The sequence below is a fragment of the Erythrolamprus reginae genome, chromosome 11 (genome assembly GCF_031021105.1).
Source record: "Erythrolamprus reginae isolate rEryReg1 chromosome 11, rEryReg1.hap1, whole genome shotgun sequence".
NCBI lineage: Eukaryota > Metazoa > Chordata > Lepidosauria > Squamata > Dipsadidae > Erythrolamprus > Erythrolamprus reginae.
The window spans coordinates 2836892-2861249 of NC_091960.1; the positions used below are offsets into that span (position 1 = coordinate 2836892).

Sequence of the window (24358 nt, forward strand, 5' to 3'; positions counted from 1 at the left end):
CGCGCCGGTTGAGCGGAGAGAGTTTTGAAGGGGGAGGGCGGATTAAACGGCGCTTCGGTCCGGTGTTGAGGGAGGAGGGGAAGACGGGACATTCACCCACCCCGTTCCCTAAAGCAGAAGGTACGGCAGTGGAGGTGATTTTAGGGGTGATTCGGCGTTGAATGAGCGAGGTCTGTTTACTTCAGCGGGCGAAGTCGTTGACGGTTGGTGACGTCACTGGACATCGGTGACGTCACCGCGCCTGCTCTTCGGTCTCTTGAGCTGCACCAGCTAGGCCGGCCGCTGGATGGCAGCAGAGACCTCTAGTAGTTCTGCAACCCGAGTGTGGAAACACCACTATTACGGTAGTCCTCGATTTACGACCACAAAAATACTCCCAAGTTTCTGTTGCTAAAAAAGATGTCTCCTGAAGTAGACCCAGAGACACGGTTAGGTGACATCAGCTAGTACCGTCTGCTCTACTTGGGAGAAACCGCTCCTTTTATACATTTGCGGTTCCCGCCAAAGCAAGAGCAGCCGCGTCTGAGCCAATCAGGAGCGACTTCCTGATTCTAGCTCAGACAGCGCTTTAACAAGGAACAAACTATTTACAGAGATACAAGGTAGCCATTACAGGATACAACATCTAAGTCAGTTTTTACAACTTGATTGATTGATTAATTTGACTGCTGCCCAATCCCAAAGGACTCAGGGTGGCTTACAACAAAATGTAAAAATACAGTTAACAATAGAAAGAAGTCCAATGTAAATAAAAACAATAACCCCAGTAAAAACTCATAACAACAATATAAAGCCCTCCATGGCACCGGACCAGATTATCTCAGGGACCGCCTTCTGCTGCATGAATCCCAGCGACCAGTTAGGTCCCACAGAGTGGGCCTTCTCTGGGTCCCATCAACTAAACAATTCATTTGGCAGGGCCCAGGGGAAGAGCCTTCTCTGTGGCGGCCCCGGCCCTCTAGAACCAACTCCCCCCGGAGATTAGAATTGCCCCCACCCTCCTTGCCTTTCGTAAGCTTCTTAAAACCCACCTCTGCCGTCAGACATGGGGGAACTGAGATACTCTTTCCCCCTAGGCCTTTACAATTTATGTATGGTATGTTTGCTTGTAGGTATGATTGGTTTTAAAATAAGGGTTTTTTAGTTGTTGTAGTACTGTATTGGATTTACATGCAGTTTTTATCATTGTTGTTAGCCGCCCCGAGTCTACGGAGAAGGGGGGCATACAAATCCAGTCAATCAATAAATAAACAAACATTACATTACATTCAATACTATTTGGCCATGAAGGATGTAAATTCATGCCCCCCAGGCCTGCTGGCAAAGCCAGGTCTTTGTAGCCTTTCGGAAAGCCAACACTGGGAGTATGGACATTGGGGGGCAAGGGGAGTTGGTTCCACAGAGTTGGGGTAGCCACAGAGAAGGCCCTCCTTTGGTTGTTAAAGGAATCAATGCTAGTAACCTGGTGGTTAAGTGTATCTGTCTTCCCCATTGACTCTGCTTCTCAGAGGGTCACAAAAGGGGATCAGACACAGCATAAATATGAGCCCCTGAATTTTGATCCCGTGACCATGGGGAATGTTGCAGCGGTCGCAAGTTTGACGACAAATGGTCAAGGGTCAACTTTTTTCACTGCCATGATAACTTTGTAGGGCCACAGTTTGAACTGTCGTAAGTTGAGGACTACCTCTGTGGTCTTCAGTATAAACTTTCTCCAAGCAGTTTGTAGGCGAAAGAAAACATAAATGGATAAACACAGAGTAGTAAATGCATTGAACCTGAACGGCAGCTGTATAGAGCAGCAGCAGACATAGATGTTACTCTAGATCCTGGGAATGTGAATCAAAACATACAAATTGGACTGTTAAAGTGATGCTGAAAGTTTCCCCTCCCCAATTTCATTCAGGAGTCCCTTAGGAGGCTGATTCAGAACAAGAGTGCCCACTGGAAGTTACATCTTTGCTCTGGGATTGTAAAAAGAAAGACATAGCAGAGAGGGTTGCAACAAGACAATAAAAGAGTTGGAAGGGACCTTGGAGGTCTTCTAGTCCAGCCCCTTGCTCAAGCAGGACAAATGGCTGCCCAGTCTCTTTTTAGAGGCCTATTATGGCTGCCAGGAACCTCCAGATTGTAGTCTCCGGAAAGAAAACTCAGAAAGCTCCCATGGATTATATTTTCAGTGTTATTTAAGAATTGGGGTTCATGGAAGATTTAGAACATACCATGCAGTATATATATCTATATCCATTGTGTTTTTCTTTTTACGACCCTGTAATTCCTTTTAACAGGGTGGAGTTGAAATGACTGAGTGGAGCTGAGCGTTTATTGGCCGGATACCCTTCCTGACACCTATGCAGAGTTCACAGCAGATGTTTTCTCTTTCTGCAAATTCCGCATAGGCATCAGAAAGGGCATACAGTATATAGATAATACTGAAAGTTACAGTTATGCAATATCATTACATATACACATACTGTATGTATGTATGTATGTATGTATGTATGTATGTATGTATGTATGTATGTATGTATGTGTATATACACATATGCGCGCGCACACACACAAATACATACCAATTTTATTTTTTTTACAAATAGCTCAAGGTGATGAACGTACCCAATGCTTCCAATTTCTCCACAACAATAACAACTCTGTGAGGTGGATTGTGTTGAGAGCGAGGGGTTGGCTTTCTTGCCTAAGGCAGGACCTGAACTCGCCATCTCCCACTTTCTGACCTGCTGCCTTAATCACTTACACCAAACTGGCTCTACCCTCAGCATCACTCTTTAAGTCATGCTCAATATGATCAAATGTGCAACAAGCTGGACATAATGTTAACCATTTAATTTCTTGTTTACAATAAACCATCTCAGGAGACAGCGAACAAACCTAGTGTTCTAGCTTTCATTTAGATCATCCCTTTTCAAAATGTGAAATGGATGATCGAAATGAAAGCTGGAACACTAGGTTTGCTCACTGTCTCTTAGGATGGTTTCATAGCACACAAGGGCAGCTTCAGCGGGGTCTGTCCGCAGGATTGTCTGGGATGCTTCACATCCTCTTCACAACCTCTCTTCCCCTTCCTCTCTTCCCCTCCCTTCCCATCCCTTCTTCTCCTTCCCTCAACTCCTCTCTCTTCTCCTCCCCTCCTATCAATTCTCCATTCCTGTCTTTTCCTCCCCTCCCCTCTCTTCTCCCCTCCTTTTGTCTTCTCCGTCTCACCTCCACTTTCTCCCCCTTCCATCCCATCCCTTCCATTCTTCTCTCCTTCCCTTTCCTCTCCTCTCCCCTCCTTCTCACTTCTCCCCTCTCTTCTCCTTCCCTCCCCTCCTCTCATCCTCCCCTTTCTTTCCTCTTCCCCTCCCCTCCCATCTCTTCCCACCTCTCTTCTCCTCCCTTCCTCTCCTCCTCCCCTTTCCCTCCTCTTTTCCCCATCCCTCCTCTCTTCTTCTTCTTCCCTCCCTTCTTGTCTCTTCTTTTCTCTTCTCTCTTCTTCTTCTCCTCTCCCCTCCCTTCTTCCCTCCCCATCTCATCTCATCTCATCTTTTGCAGGGACACGGCCATGATGTGGAAATTTTCTCTCCTCAACCTGTTTTGTTTACTCCTCCAATTGAATCTTTGCCTCTCACTAAGACAATGCCGATGGTCAGTTGCACTCTGTGAAAGTAATGATCTCACAGTAGAATCTCGAAGCAACATCCACCAGCAAGAAGTTCGCAGTGTGACCGAGGCCTTCTGGGATCTCACAGATTCACCAGTAGATCCCGAAGACAAAGATGCAGTGAGTACCTCTTACCTCTGAGCACAGGGACCCCTCGTTTTTCCAGGGGATGCGTTCCAAGACCACCCGTGAAAAACGAATTTCCGTGAAGTAGAGGAAAGATTTTTTAAAAAAATGTATTTAACAAATATTTGGACTTTTAAAACCCACCCTTTGCATTAAACAGTCATTCTATAATGTTTCTCAGCTGGAACTACATGTGATATCCTACCAGTTTCTTTAATAGAGGACAGTAGTACTGTAGAAGAATTTTATGGATTTTTAATGGATTTAAAATTTTCAATGGATTTAAGCCCCCTTTGAAAACCGCGAAGTAGCAAATCCGCAAAAGATGAACCGTGAAGTAGCGAGGGATTACTGTATCTGAAAGACAGGCGAGCATAAAGAAAGAGCATTTTGTTCCTAAGTCCTGCAAGGATCCTGAGTAAAGCATGGAAGACTCAAGACAGACAAATGGATTTTTTATTATACCACATATGGGTAGACTTCAATTTATAAATGCAGTTGGGACTAGAATATCCATTGCTAAGTCTACCTACCTACCTACTCTGTCTGTCTGTGTGTTCTATGCCAGGCATACAAATCTATAAATGAATAAATAAATAAAATCCACCAGAGTCCATTTAAGCCCACACCGACTGCTTCAGTGACTCCATCCAGCCACTTCATTCTCTGCCATCCCCTCTTTCTTTTGCCCTCAATCTTTCCCAGCATGAGGCTCTTCTCCAGTGAGTCCTTCCTTCTCATTAGGTGGCCAATGTATTTGATTTTCTTCTGCAGGATCCGGCCTTCTAAAGACCACTCTAGGACTGACCTGCAGTAAGCACCAAAGTTTGGTGAATTGCTCACTGAAGATGTAGTAGACAGCTTTCACTAGCCTTATGTGAGAGGAGAAGCATTGTGTGTGATGTCCAGAAAAAGAAACAATTTCTGAAATAATTTCTTTTCTTTTTTTAAAGCGTTACTATGGATTTCCATACTTTGTGAAAGTATCTCTATTTTGCAGCAAGTGGGTAAGGATGAAATGTGGGCGTAATTGGTAAGGGTTCCTTGGTCAAGAGAAGGAGAGGAATCAGGTTTGGAAGGGTCCTGCTTTAGTCAACCAGAATAGAGCTGGAAGGCACCTTGAAGGTCTTCTAGACCAGGGGTCACCAACCATGGCAACTTGAAGATATCTGGACTTCAACTCCCAGAATTCCACAGCCAGCATTTGCTGGCTGGGGAATTCTGGGAGTTGAAGTCCAAATACCTTCAAGTTGCCAAGGTTGGGAAACACTGTTCTAGACCAGGGGTCACCAACCTTTCAGATCTCAGGGACCACTACATTCACAATTTTAAAATCCTGTAGACCACTAACACGATTTTTAAAAAAAAGATAAATAGTATTTAGTGCAGAGGTCTTCAAACTTGGCAACTTTAAGACTTGTGGACTTCAACTCCCAGAATCCTCCAGCCAGCATAGCTGTTCAGGAAGTTGAAGTCCACAAGTCTTAAAGTTGCCAAGTTTGGGAACCCCAAATTTAGTGCAATATAAAATGCAAATAATGTTTCTGCGGACCACCAAAGTTTTCTTACGAACGACCAGTTGGTGACCACTGTTGTAGACCAACCCGCTGCTCAAGCAGGAATCCTATACATTTCGAAACAAGTGACTTCCTAAACACCTCCAATGATGAAGCACCCACAACTTCTGAAGGCAAGCTGTTGCACCGTTAATTGTTCTTTGTTTTAATTATTTATTTAAAAAAATGACCCACTTTGGTGGTGGTGGGGAGGGCCAGGCCAGGTCTGGAGTGGGCCTGCCGGTGCAGTAGAGAGCCACCCAATCCTCCAAGTTCCTTAGCTTAAAATTATTATTATTCATTCAATGTGATTAATGCCTATGTCACCGCGAGGGGGGGCTACTACTACTACTACTACTAATAATAATAATAACAGAGGATTTCTTGGTGGGAGACTATCTGACCTTCTCTTTGCAGAGCCCAAACAGAGCTAATCGAATAGGCCACTACCACGGGCTGAGACCAGTTGTGAGGGTCTTTTTTGAAACTCCTGTCCATTCTGTGCGCCAGAAACCAGGCCATTTACAGATTGAAATGATGTCTGCCCCATACCGGATGAACGGTGGGTTTGTGGCAAAGAGCATTTTGGCATCATTGTAGAAGCTGGTGGTGCTGGAGAAGCTGCAAGGGTCTCTGCTCCTGCCCACATACCGGGTCTGGTAACTGTTGTGGTTCAGCCTGAGGCTGCTCAGGGACCGGCTGAGTCTCTGCTGACTCCATGCCCGGAGAAGGATGACAGCGAAGAGGAGGGGGCTGAGCAGTCGGACGGGGGAGGGGAAAGTCAGGAATGGGATGAAGGAGAACAGCAGGAGAGCCCTGGAGGGGGGGCTCTCCCCAGCCAGTAGCTTGGAGTCATTAGGGGATGAAGCACAAGCCGTCATTGACATGCGACAGAGACGTTCAGATCAAAGAAAGGAGCAATTAAAGAAGTATTATCAGTATTGAATTAGGAACAGCTGGGCTTGCGTGTGGTCCTCCTTAGCAGGGTTTAAAAGGCAGGCAAGGCCTTGAAGCCATGTGGAGTGTTATCAGTTGGAGTTACGGTGACCTGCTTTGTTCTCGATGTCTCTGTTCCTGGCTTGTGGCCCAGCAGTTTGGAAGACCCGTGGGAGGTGTAGGTCTGCTATCTACAGCCTCGTCTTGGCAGCAAGAATCCTGTATTGCTGCATGGACTTTTGCCTTCGTGGATATATTTGAAGATACAGCGTTTTCCTGTTTGTAAGGACATTTTCTGTTACCTGTGTTTTTCTTGAATTTGATAAACTGCCTTTGCCTTTTACCGGTGTGTCTGGCTTCTCTTTTTGGGTTGGTCTTGGCTTCCGGAGTGACCCAGACAGAACAGTAACATGGGGTAGATTTCTGCTTATCTTTTGGCAAGCATTCCGGGCTATGTGACTGGCTGCTCTCCGTCTCTCCAGATTCAGATTGTGATAGCGAGGAAGTTTGCAAAATGTTCTGGATCACGCCGATGCCCTTCATGAATGGCAGTGTTGTGCACCACATGTTTGTGAAGAGTAATGGCTTTGGATACCCTATACTCGACAGGAGGTAAGAAGAGTCTGGGGATAATGTCTTTCCACCCTTCCCTCATGCTGAATGCTGCCAACAAGGGAATTAATATTAGATACCTTTCATTTATTTATTTTTTCTGAATTTATTGTTCTTTTACAAAAAATTCAACCACCACCAGTGAGGGGAGTCGGACTGAGAGAAAGTGACTGGCATTTAAAGCCAAAACAAGATTAGAACTCACAGTCGTAGAAATATAGAAGATTGACAGCAGAAAAAGACCTCATGGTCCATCTAGTCTGCCATTATAGTATTTCCTGTATTTTATCTTATGATGGATATATGTTTATCCCAGGCATGTTTAAATTCAGTTACTGTGGATTTACCAACCACGTCTGCTGGAAGTTTGTTCCAAGGATCTACTCCTCTTTCAGTGAAATAATATTTTCCCACGTGGCTTCTGATCTTTCCCCCAACTTACCTCAGATTGTGTCCCCTTGTTCTTGGGTTCACTTTCCTATTGAAAACACTTCCCTCCTGAACCTTAATTTTATTTTAAATTGGTCTCCCATATTTTTTTCGTTTTTCTTTTTCCCTTTTCCCTTGTGTTCCGGCTCTCTTGGACCCAAATATCATATCACAGTATAATTTGCTTTGGTAGATGAGTTGTTCACAAACGTAGTAAATGGAATATTCATGTGCACGTGTTTCCTTTTTCCCTTTCTTCCTAGCTTCTACTACAACATAAATGGATTTATGGAACCACCCGATAAATTCAGGATTGGAGAAAAGGTAATTTGCTGTCGGCTGAGGGTTTGGAAATGTAGACATTTGATGCTCAGAAAGAGCCTGTAATCTTAATAAGCCTGTTCTGACCAAACTCCCCAAATACGACAAACCATAGTGTAGAACAGAACAGAACAGGAAATAGACAGCACTTCTGAAGTGAACTCAAAGATTCCTTTGCTGGCAACCCCAGCAAAAACATTTCTCTCTCACCGCAGGCTAACAAGTGTGTCTGGCTGGAAGATGAATAGTGGTCTACCACATTGATTCATTTCTGTCCCACCCCAGGCTTTTTATCCCCAGAGCTCAGGTGGGGCTTTGCTAGCATTCCAAGGACCAGCCCATAGATTCCCACTCCTCTCCTCTGCCTTCTACGCATCCATGCGTCAGGCATTAGACCCAGCTGTTCCTCATCAGCCACCTCCAGACCTGGGGGCTGTTGATTCTCCACCTGAGGGCTGACAGACAGCCAGGCTCTGCCTCTGTTTCTCTCTGACAGCTCCAATCCTTCTCCCCTCCCCCCAGCTCTCAGGTTGACTTGATGCTGACCCTCACGTCTCCTCCACTGATTCGGCTGCTGGAGGGGCTTACAGCCAAGAGGCCCTAACAAAGCCTGCTTGCATTCAGTGAAGCAAATGCCTCTTTCGGTTCCCCTGGACAGAGGTCACTCCAGCGGTCCCTTTCTGTTGCGAATCCAGCCATCCTTTTAAGAACATGCAGTTGGCCAGAGGACTTGAACTCACAGTCTCCTGTTTCTCGTCCAGTTCTTTAACGATTACCAAACCAAACTGGCCCAATTCTTCCCATCTCCACACACATACAAAACTAACATCACTGGAACATAGGGGCAGTGGAGATGCTGTGGTCCAACTAAAACCTGTGGTTTAACAGAGTGGGGAGGGACCTTAAATGTCTTCAACCGCCTCTCTGTCAGGAAGCCCAATACCATTTCAGACAAGTAGCTAACCAATTTCTTCTTTAAAAATCCAATGTTGGAGCATTCACAACATCTGGAGGCAAATTGTTCCACTGGTTAATTGTTCTCATTGTCAGGAAATTTCTCCTTAGTTATAGGTTGCTTCTCTCCTTGATTAGTTTTCACCCACTGCTGCTTGTCCTGCCTTCAGGGGCTTTGGAGAATATGCTGACCCTCTGTTCTTTCGGTAGCCCCTCAGATATTGGAAGACTATCATGTCACCCCCAGTCCTTCTTTTCATTAAAGTAGACTAGGGGTGTCCAGCTCGATTTCATTGAGGGCTGCATAAGGATTGTGTTTGACCTTGGGGTGGGTGGGTGGGGCTTGTCCAGGGTGGGTGTGGCCGGCTTAATGTCACTCATCGGGTCTCCGTTTCCAGCCATGGTGACTTCCTGCAGCCTCTGCCAGTGAAAACGGAGGTCGGAGGGTTTGCGTATGGCCCTCCTGAGGTCTGTTTGCACTGGCAGAGGCACCAAGGGCCAGTCCTTCGCTGTTTCCAGGGCAGGCTCACGGGCCAAATGTAAGTATCCTGCAGGCCAGATGCCAATCACGGGCCTTGAGTTGACACCCCTGATCTAGACATACCCAATGCCAGCTATTGTTATGTTTCAACCACCGAGTCCCTAAATATCTTTGGCTTCATATTGTGGAATCAAATGTTTTGTGTTGATGTGCAAGTGGTGACTGTTTCTTTTATCTCTCTGTCCGGTTGAGTACAGTTGGTTTTAAAGAATGTCCTTAACCTGACTGACCCATCACGCCCATTGTGGGCCACTTACCGTAAAGCGCCTGTACTTATCCTGGGAGGGATCCCCAAGCAGAAGATCATCATCATCTCAGATACGAATTTTGAAAAGTATGATGTCATAGAGGTAAACAAAAAAAAAGAACCCTATGGGCAGTCCTCGACTTACAATAGTTCATTCAGTAACCATTCAAAGTTGTGGCATTACTAAGAGCCATGGTGGCACAGTGGTGAGAATGCAGCATTGCAGACTAAATTCTGCTGCCTGCCGGTTGCCTGCAATTCAACAGTTTGAACTGATTCAAGGTTGACTCAGCCTTCCCTCCTTCCGAGGTCGGTAAAATGAGGACGCAGATTATTGGGGGCAAGATGCTGACTCTGTAAACCACTTAAAGGATTTAAGCTGTTGCTATCGCTGGAAAAAGTGACTTATAACCACTTTTCACACTTGTGCCCATGGCAGCATCATGTGAATCAAAATTCAGGCAACTGGCAACTGAATCACACTTATGACGGTTGCTGCGTCCCAGGGGTCCTGCAATCCCCTTTTCCTAACCAGCAAAGTCCAGGAACAACCGTGCGCCTAACTTAACGACTGCCACGATCCACTTAAGAACTATGGCAGGGAAAGGCCATAAAATGGGGCAGAGCTCACTTGACCAACATCTCTCTTAGCCACAGATATTGTGGTTGTAAGTTGAGGACTATCCTGTGTTCCCACACCTCCAGGGGCTGAAAGGCCGCTGCCCTTGGTAGGGCTGTCGAGGGAGGTCTCTGTCTCCCCTCAGCTGACACAGCTTTGGTTTTTGTCTCCTGCTCCGCTCCAGGTGGGCATCGACAGCTGTTGGATTGATTCCACTTCCTGTTCACAGAAAATCTTCTCCTCTTCCATTGAAGACGCCATCGCAACCGAAAGCACGCTCTTCATCCGGCAAAACCAACTGGTCTATTACTTTACAGGGCATTATCCACTTTTATCCCTAAAAACCAAAGGATCTGGTATGTGAAGCTAAAAGGTTAAACCCAAATAATGCTCCTACGCTACCCCCCACATCCCATCGCAAAGCTTCCAGGAGCATGGCCTCACCAAGAAGGTCTATAATTGATAAAAAAATAAAAGTTTCTGCCAGAGAGTCCATTTAACCCACTGGATTCTTTGTGTCCTTGCTTTACTCCAACATAATTAAGATCTCAAAGGCTGAATTATCTATTACCTTGAAAGTATGATTTACCATAATTTGAGCAAGTCCTCTGGAATCCCACGGGGGTTCAAGAGTCGTGATGGAGCTTTTCACAGTGCTTTCCAACCCCATCTAAGTGGTTTACTGAGTCGGCATCTTGTCCCCCAACAATCTGGGTCCTAATTTTACCAACCTCAGAAGGATGGAAAGCTGAGTCAAGTTGAACTGTCAGGATTGAATTCTTGGCAGTGTGCAAAGCTAGCCTACAGTAGTGCATTTTAACCACTTTGCACCATGGACGGGTGGGAGGGAGAATGGATGGATGGATGGGTGGGTGGGTGGGTGGATGGAAGGAAGGAGGTGTTGTGGTTGGCTCACATCCAGCTACTTGGGTCACAGACGTTGAGGAGAATGAAGTGGGTGCATCTGGGTATCGTAGGCCAGTGTATTTATCAGAGGAATCGGACAGTGAGAGCGAGGGAGAGTTAGGGCCTGGGGACACTCCAGAGGCTGCAGGCCCCCCACCCAGCTGTGATAATGACAGAGTCAGAAGAGGAGGGGGATATTGTGGAATCCATATTAGATGTGAGAGTAAGAAGAATGAGAGGGAGACGAGTATTTCCCGCAACATAGATCTTGTTATCACAGTTAGTATAAAAGGGGAGGAGAAGGGGAAATTTGTTGCAGAAGTACAACATTCCTTTATGAATAGAGAGAGAGCTAGCAGCCGACATGGTTTTTCTTCCTTTAAATCTTTCTGCAGCTTTGCAGCATCTAGCCTTGAAAAACATTTGTGAGTACCTGTTACCCCCGAGAATTAATGGATGGAATTTATGACTGTCTTTTGGATGCTTATTATTAGTTGTGCTGATAACGCTGGACTCTTGGCAGATGAATTGCCATTCCTCTGATTTATAAATAGACTATTATACATATTTAGCTTCTGAGTCTTCATTGGGGCTTAATTACTGCTAATTTACCAGGCCAGACAAAAGGAAGGAAAAAAGGAAGGAAGGAAGGAAGGAAGGAAGGAAGGAAGGAAGAGCAATAAACTTATATTCCACTTCACACTGCTTTACAGCCTTCTCTAAGCAGTTACAGAGTCAGCCTATTGCCCCAACAATCTGGGTCCTCATTTTTCCCATCTTAGAAGGAGAGAATGCTGACAGTCACCAGAGCCTACAATACCGCATTCTAACCCCTGCGCCCTTGGGACAACTCTTTGTAAGGTGCACTCACCTATTGGCCACTGCTTTTGAGCCCATCCTCCTGACTGCTGACCATAGTTCCCTCTAAGCTGAGCAGTGAGCAATTGCTCACTTAAAAATCATCATCAACTCAGAGTTTTCCAAACCTGCCCAGAAGCCGAGAGGGAAAGAGTGAGAGGGAAGGAGAGAGAGAGGAAGAGAGGAAGAGAGAGAAACAGATAGAAAAAAGAGAGGAAGGAAAAGAGAAAGAAAAAGAATGGGAGTAAGGAAGAGAGAAAGAAAATCAAAATCTAGTTTGAAACTAGCTCAACTATTTAAGTGGCATTTTGATATTGATAGAGTTGCCCTATTATGAGCTCACTGTTATAGACACACAGGACAGTATTTTATTTTGAAATTCTCTGAGGCAAAACAGGGTGGGTTTTTTGTTTGTTTGTTTGTTTATTTGTTTGCTATTTCTGTGCCGCCCAGTCCCAAAGGGACTGCCGCTCAGACACTATACTTTTCCGCCCCCCCCCCAAAAAAAAATTAGAGGGAACACTGCTGCTGACCCTCTTCTTCTTCCCTTTTAAAAGGAAGCAGGGAGTTGCAAGAGACAAGTGGTTTATGGGTCGAAGGGCAGAATTTTCTGACATGGGAACTGTTCTTTTTCCCTTTGTTGCCCCTTTAGATCTATGGACACGGATCTTGAACAACGTCTGCGTGAGGAGGCTGCTTCCTGTCTTTTTCCCATACAACAATACCGAATATGTGATCGCCCTCGGTGGTGGTTATGGGGATGGGAGGTTTTTCCTTATAAGCTGCAAAGGTAGTGTATTTGCCCTACATGGCATTGGACCAGATTACTTACGGGACTGCCTTCTGTCACATGAACCCCAGCGGCCGGTTAGGTCCCACAGAGTTGGACTTCTCCAGGTCCTGTCAACCAGACAGTGTTGTTTGGCGGGACCTAGGGGAAGAGCCTTCCCTGTGGGGGCCCCTGCCCTCTGGAATCAGCTCCCTCCAGGGATTCGCACTGCTTCCACCCTCCTCGCCTTCTGCAAGAGTCTCAAAACTCACTTATGTCACCAGACCTAGGGCAGTTAGATCTAGACCCCCTGACCAGTAAATGTGAGGCATGGTTGTGATTGAATTGGTTGCTTGATTTTAAAATACTAGGTTTTTAGCTTGTAGTCTTTAACTACCTTAGTTAGATTTATTTTGTACGCACGGTTTTATATTGTACAGTGGAAACTCGACATACGAGCAGCTCTACTTACGAGCTACTCGAGATAAGAGCTGGGAGGGGAGCGACATTTTTGTTCGCCTCCCGAGCTCACATTCGGGATACGAGCGCCAAGGAGCTGTCTCCTGAAGCCGAACACTAACTTCCACTTTCGGCTTCAGGAGACAGCTCCTTGGGGCTCGTATCCCGCGTGTTTTAAAAGGTTGCAGCCGACCTGGGGGGCTCGGGGGGGTGCTGGCAAGCCCCCCAGGCCGGTTGCAACCTTTTAAAATACGCGCGCCGCTTCGCAGCTCTCTGCTGAATCCGGAACGCTAACTTCCGCGTTCGGATTCAGCAGACAGCTGCGAAGCAGCGCGCGTGTTTTAAAACGTCACAGCCGGCCTGGGGGGCTCGGGGGCTTCCCCCCGAGCCCCCCAGGCCGGCTGCCACGTTTTAAAACACGCGCGCTGCTTCGCAGCTGTCTGTGAACGCTAACTTCCGCGTTCGGCGGCAGCGGTTTTTTTTTGTTGTTGCACGGATTAATTGACTTTACATTGTTTCCTATGGGAAACAATGTTTCGTCATACGAGCGTTCCGACTTATGAGCCTCCTTCCGGAACCAATTAGTCTCGTAAGTCGGGGTTCTACTGTATCTTGTGAGCTGCCTCGAGTCTTTGGAAAAGGACGGCATATAAATCTAATAAATAAATTAGAAGTCTGTGGGGATTCTCAGTCACCCAGGTTGTCCCAAATGTGACTTTTTCAGGAGGCAAAATGGACCTATTTGTCACAAAAGGGGATCACATGATCTCGGGACACGGCAACCCTCCTAAATACGAACCATCTGAATTTTGAGCTCAGGAGCTCTGCGACGGTTGTTAAGTGTGAAAAACAGAAGTCCCTTTTTTCAGAGCTGTGGTCACTAAGCAAACGTCAGTCTAGCACTATATAACATTGCAGCATTTTGACAGGTGTGATGAGACCATGCCCAGGAAAGGAAGAACTGTTTTTCTTCTGTTTTCTTTTTTAGATGGGATTGTGAAGACGAGTAGTTCTCTAACAGAAAAGAGGAAGAACGTATGCTATCATATATTCCGTAAGTCCTTTTCTATGTTGAAAGCTTGCTTTTCCTTTTCCCCTCTTTCGGTGTTCCGAGTAACACGCTCATTGAAAGCAGAACTCCGAGTCAGGTAGTTTCCTCAAAGAACATCTTTATTGGACGCATGCTATAGGCACAAGTGGTGAAAACCAACTCTTCAAGTTCCCATGTTTTTCACCTAATTAAAAGAGTGAAAATCCCCCTCCCAGGTGTCACCAGTCAGATTAGGAGAGGCGCATCTAACACACTTCTATGGGTCTCTCCCAATTTGGACCTCTCTTTTCTCTTTTCCAGGGGGTTTGTGCTACATTTCATGGGCCGTGATGACAGGGGAAAACAAGTTTTATTTGCTGGTGACTAGTTTATACCCAAGGAAAACTGTCATTGCTTCATACGACAGAGGTAATAATGCTCAAGTCCTTTCCCATGGGACATCTTGACCACAATGGAGGCCAAAATTGTTGCCCCTGAGCGAGACGTGTGTGAAGTTGAGTTTGGCCCCATTTGACGAACTCTCTTGCCACATTTGTTAAGTGAATCACCCTTAGAAACAGGCTGGATAAGTGGCTTCCCCCATTTATTTTGTTTGTCAGAAGGTCACAAAAGGGGATCACATGACCCCAGGACACTGCAACTGTCATAGTTACAAACTATCTGACTTTAGATCATGTGATCACGGGGATGCTGTAAGTCATAAGTGTGAAATATGGCCCTACATCACTTCTTTCAGTGCCCTTGTAACTGTAAAAGAACTGTTGTAAGTCAGGGAATTATCTGGACAATACAGAATGGTTGTAACCATTTCAAGATACTTGGAAACAGGTGGATTTACCTGATGACCAGGTTGTTTGATATCAGCATGGTCAATGCTACTGTAAGCTACCTTGGCCAGTTCCCTAGGTTATGGAGAAAACCGTTACATGCTGGCTGTTGAACTGTGATTCTAAATCAGGGGTGTCAAACTCGATTCTACTGAGAACCACATCATGGTTGTGTTTGACTTTGGGGGGGAGTGGGTGTGGACAGGGTGAGCTTGACCACCCTGACCTCACTCGTGTCGGGGGCGCCTGTGGCGGTCCAAGCGCTCTGCCAACAAAAACTGGCTCCCAAGCTCCGTTTTCTGCTGCAATGGACTCATTGCCACCCTCTGCCAGCCATAACGGAGCTCGGGAGAGACAGATGTGGCCCTTCCGAGCTGTTTTCTTTGGCAGAGGCACTGCGAGACAGACCTTGGCTGTTTCCAGGGCGTCTCTGCAGGCCAGACCTAAGAACCCTGCAGGGCAGATCCAGCCCACAGGCCTTGAGTTTGTCACCTCTGCTCTAAACTATTTCTTTGTGTTCACACACTAACTTTGGTTCTCTGTTTTCTTCCATTTCCAGAGCAGCAACATTTTAAAAAAATGTTTGATGTCCCTGTGCGTATACCTGAGGGTAAGAACCATATTGTTTGTGGTTTATGAAGCTCACCTGGTTCTTGGGAGGTGGAGAGGAAGGCCCAATCCAGTCTAAACATCTGGCTGATTCTGCGACAAAACAGCATAATAGTCATTTATCAAACCATCATTCTACCCAACTGTCAATAACTTTGGGCAGCTCAGAACGATGAAATGAACAAGAAAAGCAACAGAAAGATGAGAAAAACATCTTTTACAAGAAGGAAAGGAAAACAACCAAGCGGGTGGATAAGAAGGGAGGGGCTTCTACCTCCCTCTAGCAATGACCTGGGATAAGAGCCTGGTCCTCAGTGTTTCTCTAAACAATAGCAGAATGGAGGCCACTGGGCTCTTGGGGAAACTTTGTCCTAGAGCGGTGGTGGCGAACCTATGCACAAGTGCCAAACGTGGCAAGCGGATCCATATCCGTTGGCCAGCTGATTTTTGGCTCACACAGAGGTTCTGGGAGGGTATTTTTGGGAAACAGGCCGTTTTGAGCCTCCAGGGGTCCTCTGTGGGGGCAGGGTAAGCTGTTTTCACTCTTCCCAGGCATTGGATTATGGGTGTGGGCACTGCACACTCACAAAAGCACGTGCACATGCTCTTTCGGCACCCAAGGAAAAAAAGGTTCACCATCATTGTCCTAGAGGAAAAGTGTTGCAACAGAAAAGGTGGTGGGGTTTTTGGCTCCTGAGAGAGAGCATTACTTAACGCAGGGTTTCCCAACGTTGGCAACTTTAAGGACGCATGGATTCAACCCCTAAAATTCCTCAGCCAGCCATGCTCTTAGCATGTTTGTCTGAGTTTGGTAACAGCAAGCAACAGCCTAATCAAGGGACCATCAAGTCTACCATCATCAACACTGACAGGACAAGCCACTAGCATGTGAAACAAAAGAGCAAACCACACACCCCTCTAGTACTGATGATGTTACTTAGCTGGGTGATGAAATGTCTGCAAGAAAAGAACTAAGCTCAGAAGGCACCAAGAAACCCACAGTCCTCCTCCGAACCCCACTCCCTTCTAACACTGATGATGTTGCCCAGTTGGGTGATGAAATGTCTCCCCCTCTCCCAGTTCAGCCCTGAGCTACAGATGTTCTGTCCAATTGGTAATTTATCCTTGTTCCTTTCTGTCTTGAGTTACTGCTGAATCTGTGGTTCAGGAGGTGTCCTGTCCTCTGACTTTCAGGAGGATTTGAGGTTCAGAACAGGGGCCTTGAAAGAAAAGATGGTCCTCAGATAAACCAGGATGAACAAAAGAAAGAGAGGAAGAAGAAATGGTTCTTTTTTTTCCTTTTGTAGTCTTCCTGCAATGCCACTGAAAACATTTCTTTTGACAGTTCTCTTTTCTTCTCAACAGCCTCAACAAGAGGGTTTGTGATGCTCGTGGGCAACGAGAAATACACACGTAGAGGTCTCTTGGCACGAGGTCTGACCTACAACCCCATAAGCAAGTCTTTTTATATTTGGGGGAATGTGATCCTGAAAAGGTAAGATTGTGCTTCCTAGGCTGAACTGTTATGGAGTCCAAAGGGGTAATTTAGCCAGTACAAACAAACAGGAATATAATAAGAAGGATGAGACAGCTTAGTCTCTTCAACACCATCCTTTCAACAGTTTGCAAAGGGTTCCACAGTCATTTGCACAATTCAGGCATAGAGAAACCTCTAAGCAGCCTCAGTGACTTTCAGAGAGAGGGCTAAGGACCAGAGGCCTGCAAGGAATATAAATCCTTCCATCCTACACTATTCAGTCAGAACTGAAAAAGCAAAACGTCTTCGGAGAAAAACAAAGGAAGACCAGTTGCCTCTTGAAAAGGCACCTTTGGGACAAGGATGAGACGTTTTATTTATTTATCCATCAGACTTTATGCCAGCTTTATTATTTTTGCTTTAAATAACTTTAAAGCACCAAACATACCTAATGTTCAGATTTTTTTTGCTACTGATTCTGTGGGCATGGCTTGGTGGGTGTGGCAGGGGATGGATCCTGTAAAATCTCCATTCCCTCCCTACTCGAGGAGAAGGATACTACAAAATCCCCATTCCCTCTTGATCAGCTGGGACTCAGGAGGCTGAGAATAGATGGGGATGGGGCCAGTCAGAGGTAATAATTACTGGTTCTCTGATCTACTCAAAATTTCCTCTGCCACTTCTCCAGAACTGGTCAGAACCTGCTGAATCCACCTCTTTCCTTCCTCCTATTTTCCCCTGTGAGATGGTTGGGCTGAGAGAGAGAGAGCGTTTGGCTCAAAGTCGCCGTTCATACCAAAGGCGGGACTAGAATTCACTGACTCCTGGTGACTGACCCAAAGTCCCTCAGCCAACTTTCATTTCTACAGCCGGAGAAGAACTAGAACTCCCAGCCTCCTGATTTCTGGGCCTTAACTGCTACCCCAGACTGTCTGTCCAAACTGAAGTGTGCCCACTACTCAACCTAATGACAGCATTTTCCTCTTTTCTTGCTCTCCGTTCCAGCAACGATATGATGCATTACATCTACCTTTCCAAGTTCCCGAGTATCTCTCCCATCAAGAATTTTGTCCACTCTTTCCATGGGGATTTTGCTGTTATGACAGACAGGGAGGAGGTAACATATTCCTCATGAATCCAGGGGATAGAAAAGCTGTGGGAAGCAGGTCATTCCAGGCCATTTACTTTACCTTCTTCAGAGGTGGTCCTCAACTTACAATAGTTCATTTAGTGACCGTTCAAAGTTGCAATGGCACTGAAAAGTTTGGACACCTATTTTTCTGAAATAGTATGGGGGTTAGACTGGGAGACCTCCATGGTCCTTTTATAGTTTTGCACAAAACAACAGCCCCCTTTCCCCACTCTCACCGCAGGTCTGGGTGTCAAACGAAAATTGGATGGAGTTTAAAAGGGTTCACCCTTCGTATTCCCAGCATCGGTTGAATGCTCTCCGGAGCTTGAGAGGCTCCACAACCTCTTCCGCATCAACCAGACATAGCATCCTCAGCATATACTACGACCGGAGCACCTTGCTAGAGGTGGGTGAGATGGGCAGGAGACGGGTCATAGGGGACCTCCATGGAAGCTTCATGGAAGCAAAGGGGTCTGGCAAGGGCCTTACGGATTCGAATGCAGATCTTGCGAGGTTTGTGTCAAAAAACACCCCCCACGAAATAAAACTCTGAGGCAGAAAGTTCCTCAAAGTTCCAATTTATTAGCAATGTCATTTTGGCACATCTGGGAAAAGCCGAATCTGAAAGCTTCCAGGTTTTCCCACCCAGTTGAAAGTTCACAACGCTGCCTCACACCCACAAGTCCATCACATTGTCTAATCCATTCTTCAGACGCAACTGGATACAATCCCCAATCACTCCCATCCAGGTGCGTGCAAGTCTCCTTGACTCCCAGAAAAAGGAATGTTGTTATGGCTAATAATATGGCGATGCTCTACAAAAAAAGCTAAAAAAAAAGTGTTTTCCAAAACTGGCAGTTTGCTTATTTGTTTGCTGTTGTTTGTCTTCTATTGCCCATCTCCCGGATGTGACTTTGGACAGCTTGCTACCCTACCTGTTTATTATCACAGTCCTTGATTTATGACCACAACAGAGACCTAAATTTCTGCTGTGAAATACTGCAAGACATTTGCTAAGTGAGTTTTGCCCTATTTTATGACCTGTCTTGCCAGAGGTGTTAAGATAATTGCTGCGATTGTTAAAGGTTAGTAGCTCTGTTTAGTGAATCTGGGTTCCCCATTGACCAGGCTTGTCAGACGATCACGACACATGAACATTTTATTGAATTTTACATATTTTAAATCATAAATTCACTTTTACAACTGTCCATTATCGGTGACAAAACTTATTTCACTTTTTCTTTTAATATATAATGTTCATACATTTCATAACTTCTACTTATATTTACACCTTAACATCCATCTTAATACAGTGGTACCTCTACCTAAGAACGGCTCTACTTACAAACTTTTCTAAATAAGAAGCAGGTGTTCAAGATTTTTTTTGCCTCTTCTCAAGAACTAAGAGCCTCCAAAATTGTAACCGGAAATGGCAGGGAGAAGCCTCCATTTGACCTCTCTAGGATTCTCCTGGGAGGAAACAGGGCCGGAAAAGGCAGGGAGAAGCCTGTCCTGCTTGAGCAAGGGGCTGGACTAGAAGACCTCCTTCTACCACACAAATCCCAGTGGCCAGTTAGGTCCCACAGGGTGGGCCTTCTCCGGGTCCCGTCAACTAAACAATGTCGGTTGACGGGCCCCAGGGGAGGAGCCTTCTCTGTGGCGGCCCCGACTCTCTGGAACCAGCTCCCCCCAGAGATTAGAACTGCCCCTACCCTCCTTGCCTTTCGCAAACTCCTTAAAACCCACCTTTGTCATCAGGCATGAGGGAACTGAGATATCTCCCCCGGGCCTATACAATTTATGTATGGTATGTTTGTATGTATGTCTGCTTAAAAATTGTTTTTTTTAACTATTTTAAATTTTAAATTGTAAATTATTAGATTTGTCAGGAACTGTTTTTATTGTGTTGTGAGCCGCCCCGAGTCTACGGAGAGGGCGAATGAATGAAATGAAATGCATAATGAATGTAAATAAATAATTGAAATCTGAAGGAAATCAGAAATTCCCAGCATAAAGTCTTCCAGAGAGAAATGCAAGAAGTCCTTGATTAAAGAACCCAATTGGGATACCAATTTATGTTGCTATGCAAGGCAGTTGTTAAGTGAGCCATGTCCAATTTTATGATGCCTTTTGCCAGATCATGGAGTCGTTCAATAAACCACACGGTTGGCGAGAGAATGCGCCTCCCCCTCCCCCTTGACTTTCGCTTCTCACAAGTTGGCTGGGAAAGTCACAAGCAGCAATCACATGGATCTTGGGACATAAAAACATACGATGGTCAAACCCCTGAATTTTGACCATACTGTTATGGTCCTTAAGAGCGTGGACCATTCCTAAATCCCTTTCTGCAGTCTTGTTGTAATTTAGAACGGTTGCTAAATTAAAAAAAGCTTGTAAGCAAAGGAGAGGCTGTAATGGCAGAAGTGAGGTGAAGATCGTGACATTGAGTTTGCATCAATTATTTGTTAAATCACATTTGTTAACCTGCTGAAAAATACATGACATTTGTCTGCATTCCTTCTTTATATTTATTTTATGAAAATAAAATAAAACCCCATTTTGCTGGGGTTCCCCCCCCCTCTTTTTTTTTTGCAGCTGATCTATATGAAGGATGCCAGAGGCACAGAAAGATTCATGAAGAGGGTGATTCCTCTCAGTTCTCTCATGACCTTTGATCTCTTGTCCCTTTTATCTGAACGCAAGATCACATTCGAGTGAGTGGAAGATCAACGGCTCTGTGTTTTGCCAATGTCCGCCAGGACACGGTGTCTTGTCAATGGAAGGGAGAAGAAAGGGCCCGCTTCAATCCTGTCCCGGCTACCCTTTCTTTGACCACTTCTGGGTCTCCTCCCTCCGTTTGCCCTTCTCAACAAGTACAGTTGGGTGTTAGATTTTATCTGGAGCGGGAACCCCCCACCCCACCCTCGAGATATCGGAGCCTTCCTCAGGAAAAAAAGCCCGTGAGGAAGTTGAAGGGAAGTTGGGGAATGGGGTCGAGTGGGATAACATTGCGTATTGGATCCCTTTGGTGTTAGAGTGGTAGCTGGAATCTCCAGCCAGAGGTGGAGGGAGGCAGGTGGGAAGAAGGAGTTGAGTTTAGAACTTTTGGTACAGGCCTGGCCTCTCCTAGAGTTTCTGAAGCCGGCCGTTCCCAAGCAACTGCGGTCAGTTTGGCAAGGCCCTTGCACTGTAAATAGGCATCGCAGCTTTGATCAAGGCCTGGACCTGCTTTCTTTTGCCTGGCCTTGGGAGGAAATGAAGATGGCCAGTATTTGACTTATGGGGATTCTTTGACCTCGGGTGGGCCTGAGAGAGAGTGGGCTGGGCTCAAGGGCTCTCAGCTGGCTTTCACTGGAACTCACTGTCTCCTGGTGATTGGTCTAAAGTCACCCAGCCTTTTATGGCAAAGACAGAACTAGCCCCTCAGATGAACAGCCCTCTATTATGTTCCCTCTATTATGTTCTTCCTATAATGGAGGAATTTTCCAGACTTCTCGTGGGAACAAATACTTTTACCCTTCGGTTGAGCTCGGTTCTAGTCCTTTCTCCAGTGACTCTAGACTAGCTGCACACTTTATCCCTCCTCTTCCTTCCTGCCAGTCCCGTGCTTCCCTGCAGTAGTAATCGTGTTAGGAATGCCTGCAAAATGGGGAACAATTTGTTTTCTGTTCCCAGGGGGAAAGACTACATCCGATTCTCCCACCGCTGCCCCTTCGCTACGCTCCGTGTGATGAGTCAGTTTCACTTTCAGCAACTCACCCGAATAGAGCATTACTGGGCCATGCCCCCAGAAGTCATGAAGAAATCTGGATTCCATGATGAGAAGGCGCTCACTGTCTACCAGGGCCTGGTCTACCAGTTGCTTCAGCTGCATGCATTGTATCACAGAGTGAGGACTGTTTTTGTTTTTTCAGGCACAAAAGGGCAGCCCGTGGCATGGTCTACAGCAGGGGTATCATATGTGATTTAATTGAGGCATGCATCAGGGTTCTTTTTGATATGGGGGGCAGGAGGTGTGTGGCCAGCTTGATCTCATTCGTGTCGGGGGCGCCTGTGGTGGCCTGAGTGCCCTGCTAGCAAAAATGGGCCCCTGAGCTCTGTTTCGGCTGTGATGGCCTCCTGCAACCCTCTGCCAGCGAAAACGGAGGTTGGAAGGCTGTATTTTCGCTGGCAGAGGCAATGCAGGCTGCTCCTTTGCTGTTTCCAGGGTGGCCCCATGGGCCAGATATAAGCACCCCATGGGCCAGATCCTGCCCCTGGGTTTGACACCCCAGCCTACAGGCTATCTTCAGAAACCTTTGGGGAAAAAGTCATGTAATGTGTCTGGAAACAGGGATCTGTCCCAATTTGACAACCAACCAGGTGGAAAGAAATAGGGAGAGAATGGTTGTGTTTGTGCGTGTAAAATGCAGGTAACCTTTGACTTACAACCACAATAGAGCCCAACATTCCTGTTGTTAAGTGAGACACTGGTTAAGTGAGTTTTGCAGCTATTTTTATCTATCTATCTATCTATCTATCTATCTATCTATCTATCTATCTATCTATCTATCTATCAGATTTCTATTCCCCCCTTCTCCTTGGACTCAGGGCAGCTCGCAATAAAGAATGCAATACATGAATAAATCTAATACCGGTATTTAAATATTTAAAAGTACTAAAAACCCGCTACAAAACCCATAAAAATCTAATTTACATTAATTCTAAAAACCCCTACACGTTTAAGAAACAGACGTTCACATTCATCTTCATTATTCTTCATTCATGGGCCAGGGATATGAAACATTCTTCGTGCCTCCAGGCCTGTCGACAGAGATGTGTTTTCAGAGCTTTGCGAAAGACTGAGAGGGTGGGGGCCGTGTGAATCTTCAAGGGATTTGATTCCAGAGGGCTGGGGCCACCAGAGAGGGGGCTCTTCCCTTGGGCCGTGCCAGGCGGCACCTTTTCCACCTTTCTTGCCGCAGTTGTTAAATGAATCCCTGTAGCTGTTGTTAGAATCCCAGTTGTTAAGTGAATCTGGGTTTTACATGGACTTGGCTTGTCACAAGATCACAAAAGAGGATCACACGATCCCTGGGAGACTGCAACTGTCATAAATATCCATTGCCAAGCTTCTGAATTTTGATCATGTGACTATAGGGATGCTGAAATAGGACTACCTGCATTCAATTTGTGTTTACATTATGTGTGCTTGTGGTTTGAGTGGGAATGCTTGACTTTTTAATAATTGGGGATTTTAGTTTAATTGGATTTATGACATTGTATCATATTGTTTTCTTTTATATTCTGTAAACCACTCTGAGTCCTCGGAGAGTGAAGGCCAATAAATGAATGAATGAATGAATAAATAAATAAATAATGGCATTGAAAGAAACAAAAAGAATGAAAAACGATCAGGGGGGGAAAAGGCCCTTCAGAACTAAAGTCTTGTTGATATATGCCAGTTACATCACAATAATATGCACTAAGTTGAAATATATTTAGGTGATATGTTGGAGGTTTATTATTTTCATGTAATCTTGTCTCCGCAGCCTTATGCAGACCCCGTCCATGACCCCACTTGGCGCTGGTGGAAGGACCAGAAAGAAATGGCCGTAAGGAGAAAAAGAACAACTACAACCCCTAGTGTCATTTCTCAGCCTTCACCCTCCTCTTTTCAAGCCTGGGAAAATTATGGCAAAACAGGGGAACAGTCCAGAAAAGTGTAGTTGTGGGTTGGGTGGCCGTGGGAGGCTGCTAGATTCACCTGTTCTCATGAAATGTGCATTGTAAACACAACAGAAAGTCAACATGAACCATAAAATCAACCCTTCTGGAACTTACTTGGTCTTTCTCTCCCCTCCCTCCTCCAGGAATATTTTAACTACAAGGCAAGCAACCGGGACTCAGCGGGAGGTATCTTCGTGGACATGGCCAACTATGAGAAAATTTACGATTTGAGGGCAATGAACGATCTGCCCAGAGATCTCTATCTGGACAAGAATACAGCCTACACTTTTGCCGCGATCCTGAGCATAAGAACAACCAGAGAGAGCTGTAAGGAAGCTGATTAAGGGAGCATCCCTTCCCTTCCCTCCCACCCTCATTCAATTTACAGGAATTCCCATCTCAAATTCATGACTCTGGGCAGCTAAAAAGCCTTTAAAAATAGACCTATTAGCTGCTTATCAAGATTTATTTATTTATTTTATTATATTTATAATCCGCCTAACTCCTGATAAACTCTGGGTGGCGTACATAAATAGAACAATTTACTACAATTAAAATC

The 24358-nt window shown here is 45.6% G+C and overlaps 1 protein-coding gene across 2 annotated transcripts in view; it reads left to right on the forward strand.

Moving 5' to 3' along the window:
* The first annotated feature begins 3 nt into the window (after positions 1-3).
* Positions 4-24358, forward strand: part of LOC139174212 (cation channel sperm-associated auxiliary subunit gamma-like) — a 39215-nt gene continuing 14860 nt past the window's right edge. The window contains exons 1-19 of one of the 2 annotated variants that reach the window (XM_070764435.1): positions 4-120; positions 3553-3781; positions 4741-4794; positions 5761-5905; positions 6762-6891; positions 7584-7644; positions 9334-9486; positions 10187-10358; positions 12419-12556; positions 13983-14048; positions 14346-14453; positions 15432-15482; positions 16847-16976; positions 17964-18075; positions 18332-18496; positions 20686-20804; positions 21766-21979; positions 23622-23684; positions 23943-24126. In XM_070764435.1, the coding sequence (XP_070620536.1) occupies positions 3563-3781; positions 4741-4794; positions 5761-5905; positions 6762-6891; positions 7584-7644; positions 9334-9486; positions 10187-10358; positions 12419-12556; positions 13983-14048; positions 14346-14453; positions 15432-15482; positions 16847-16976; positions 17964-18075; positions 18332-18496; positions 20686-20804; positions 21766-21979; positions 23622-23684; positions 23943-24126 (2284 nt within the window). In that variant the 5' untranslated portion in view covers positions 4-120; positions 3553-3562. The remainder of the gene's footprint in view (positions 121-3552; positions 3782-4740; positions 4795-5760; positions 5906-6761; positions 6892-7583; positions 7645-9333; positions 9487-10186; positions 10359-12418; positions 12557-13982; positions 14049-14345; positions 14454-15431; positions 15483-16846; positions 16977-17963; positions 18076-18331; positions 18497-20685; positions 20805-21765; positions 21980-23621; positions 23685-23942; positions 24127-24358) is intronic. The other variant, XM_070764434.1, reaches the window with a different exon arrangement.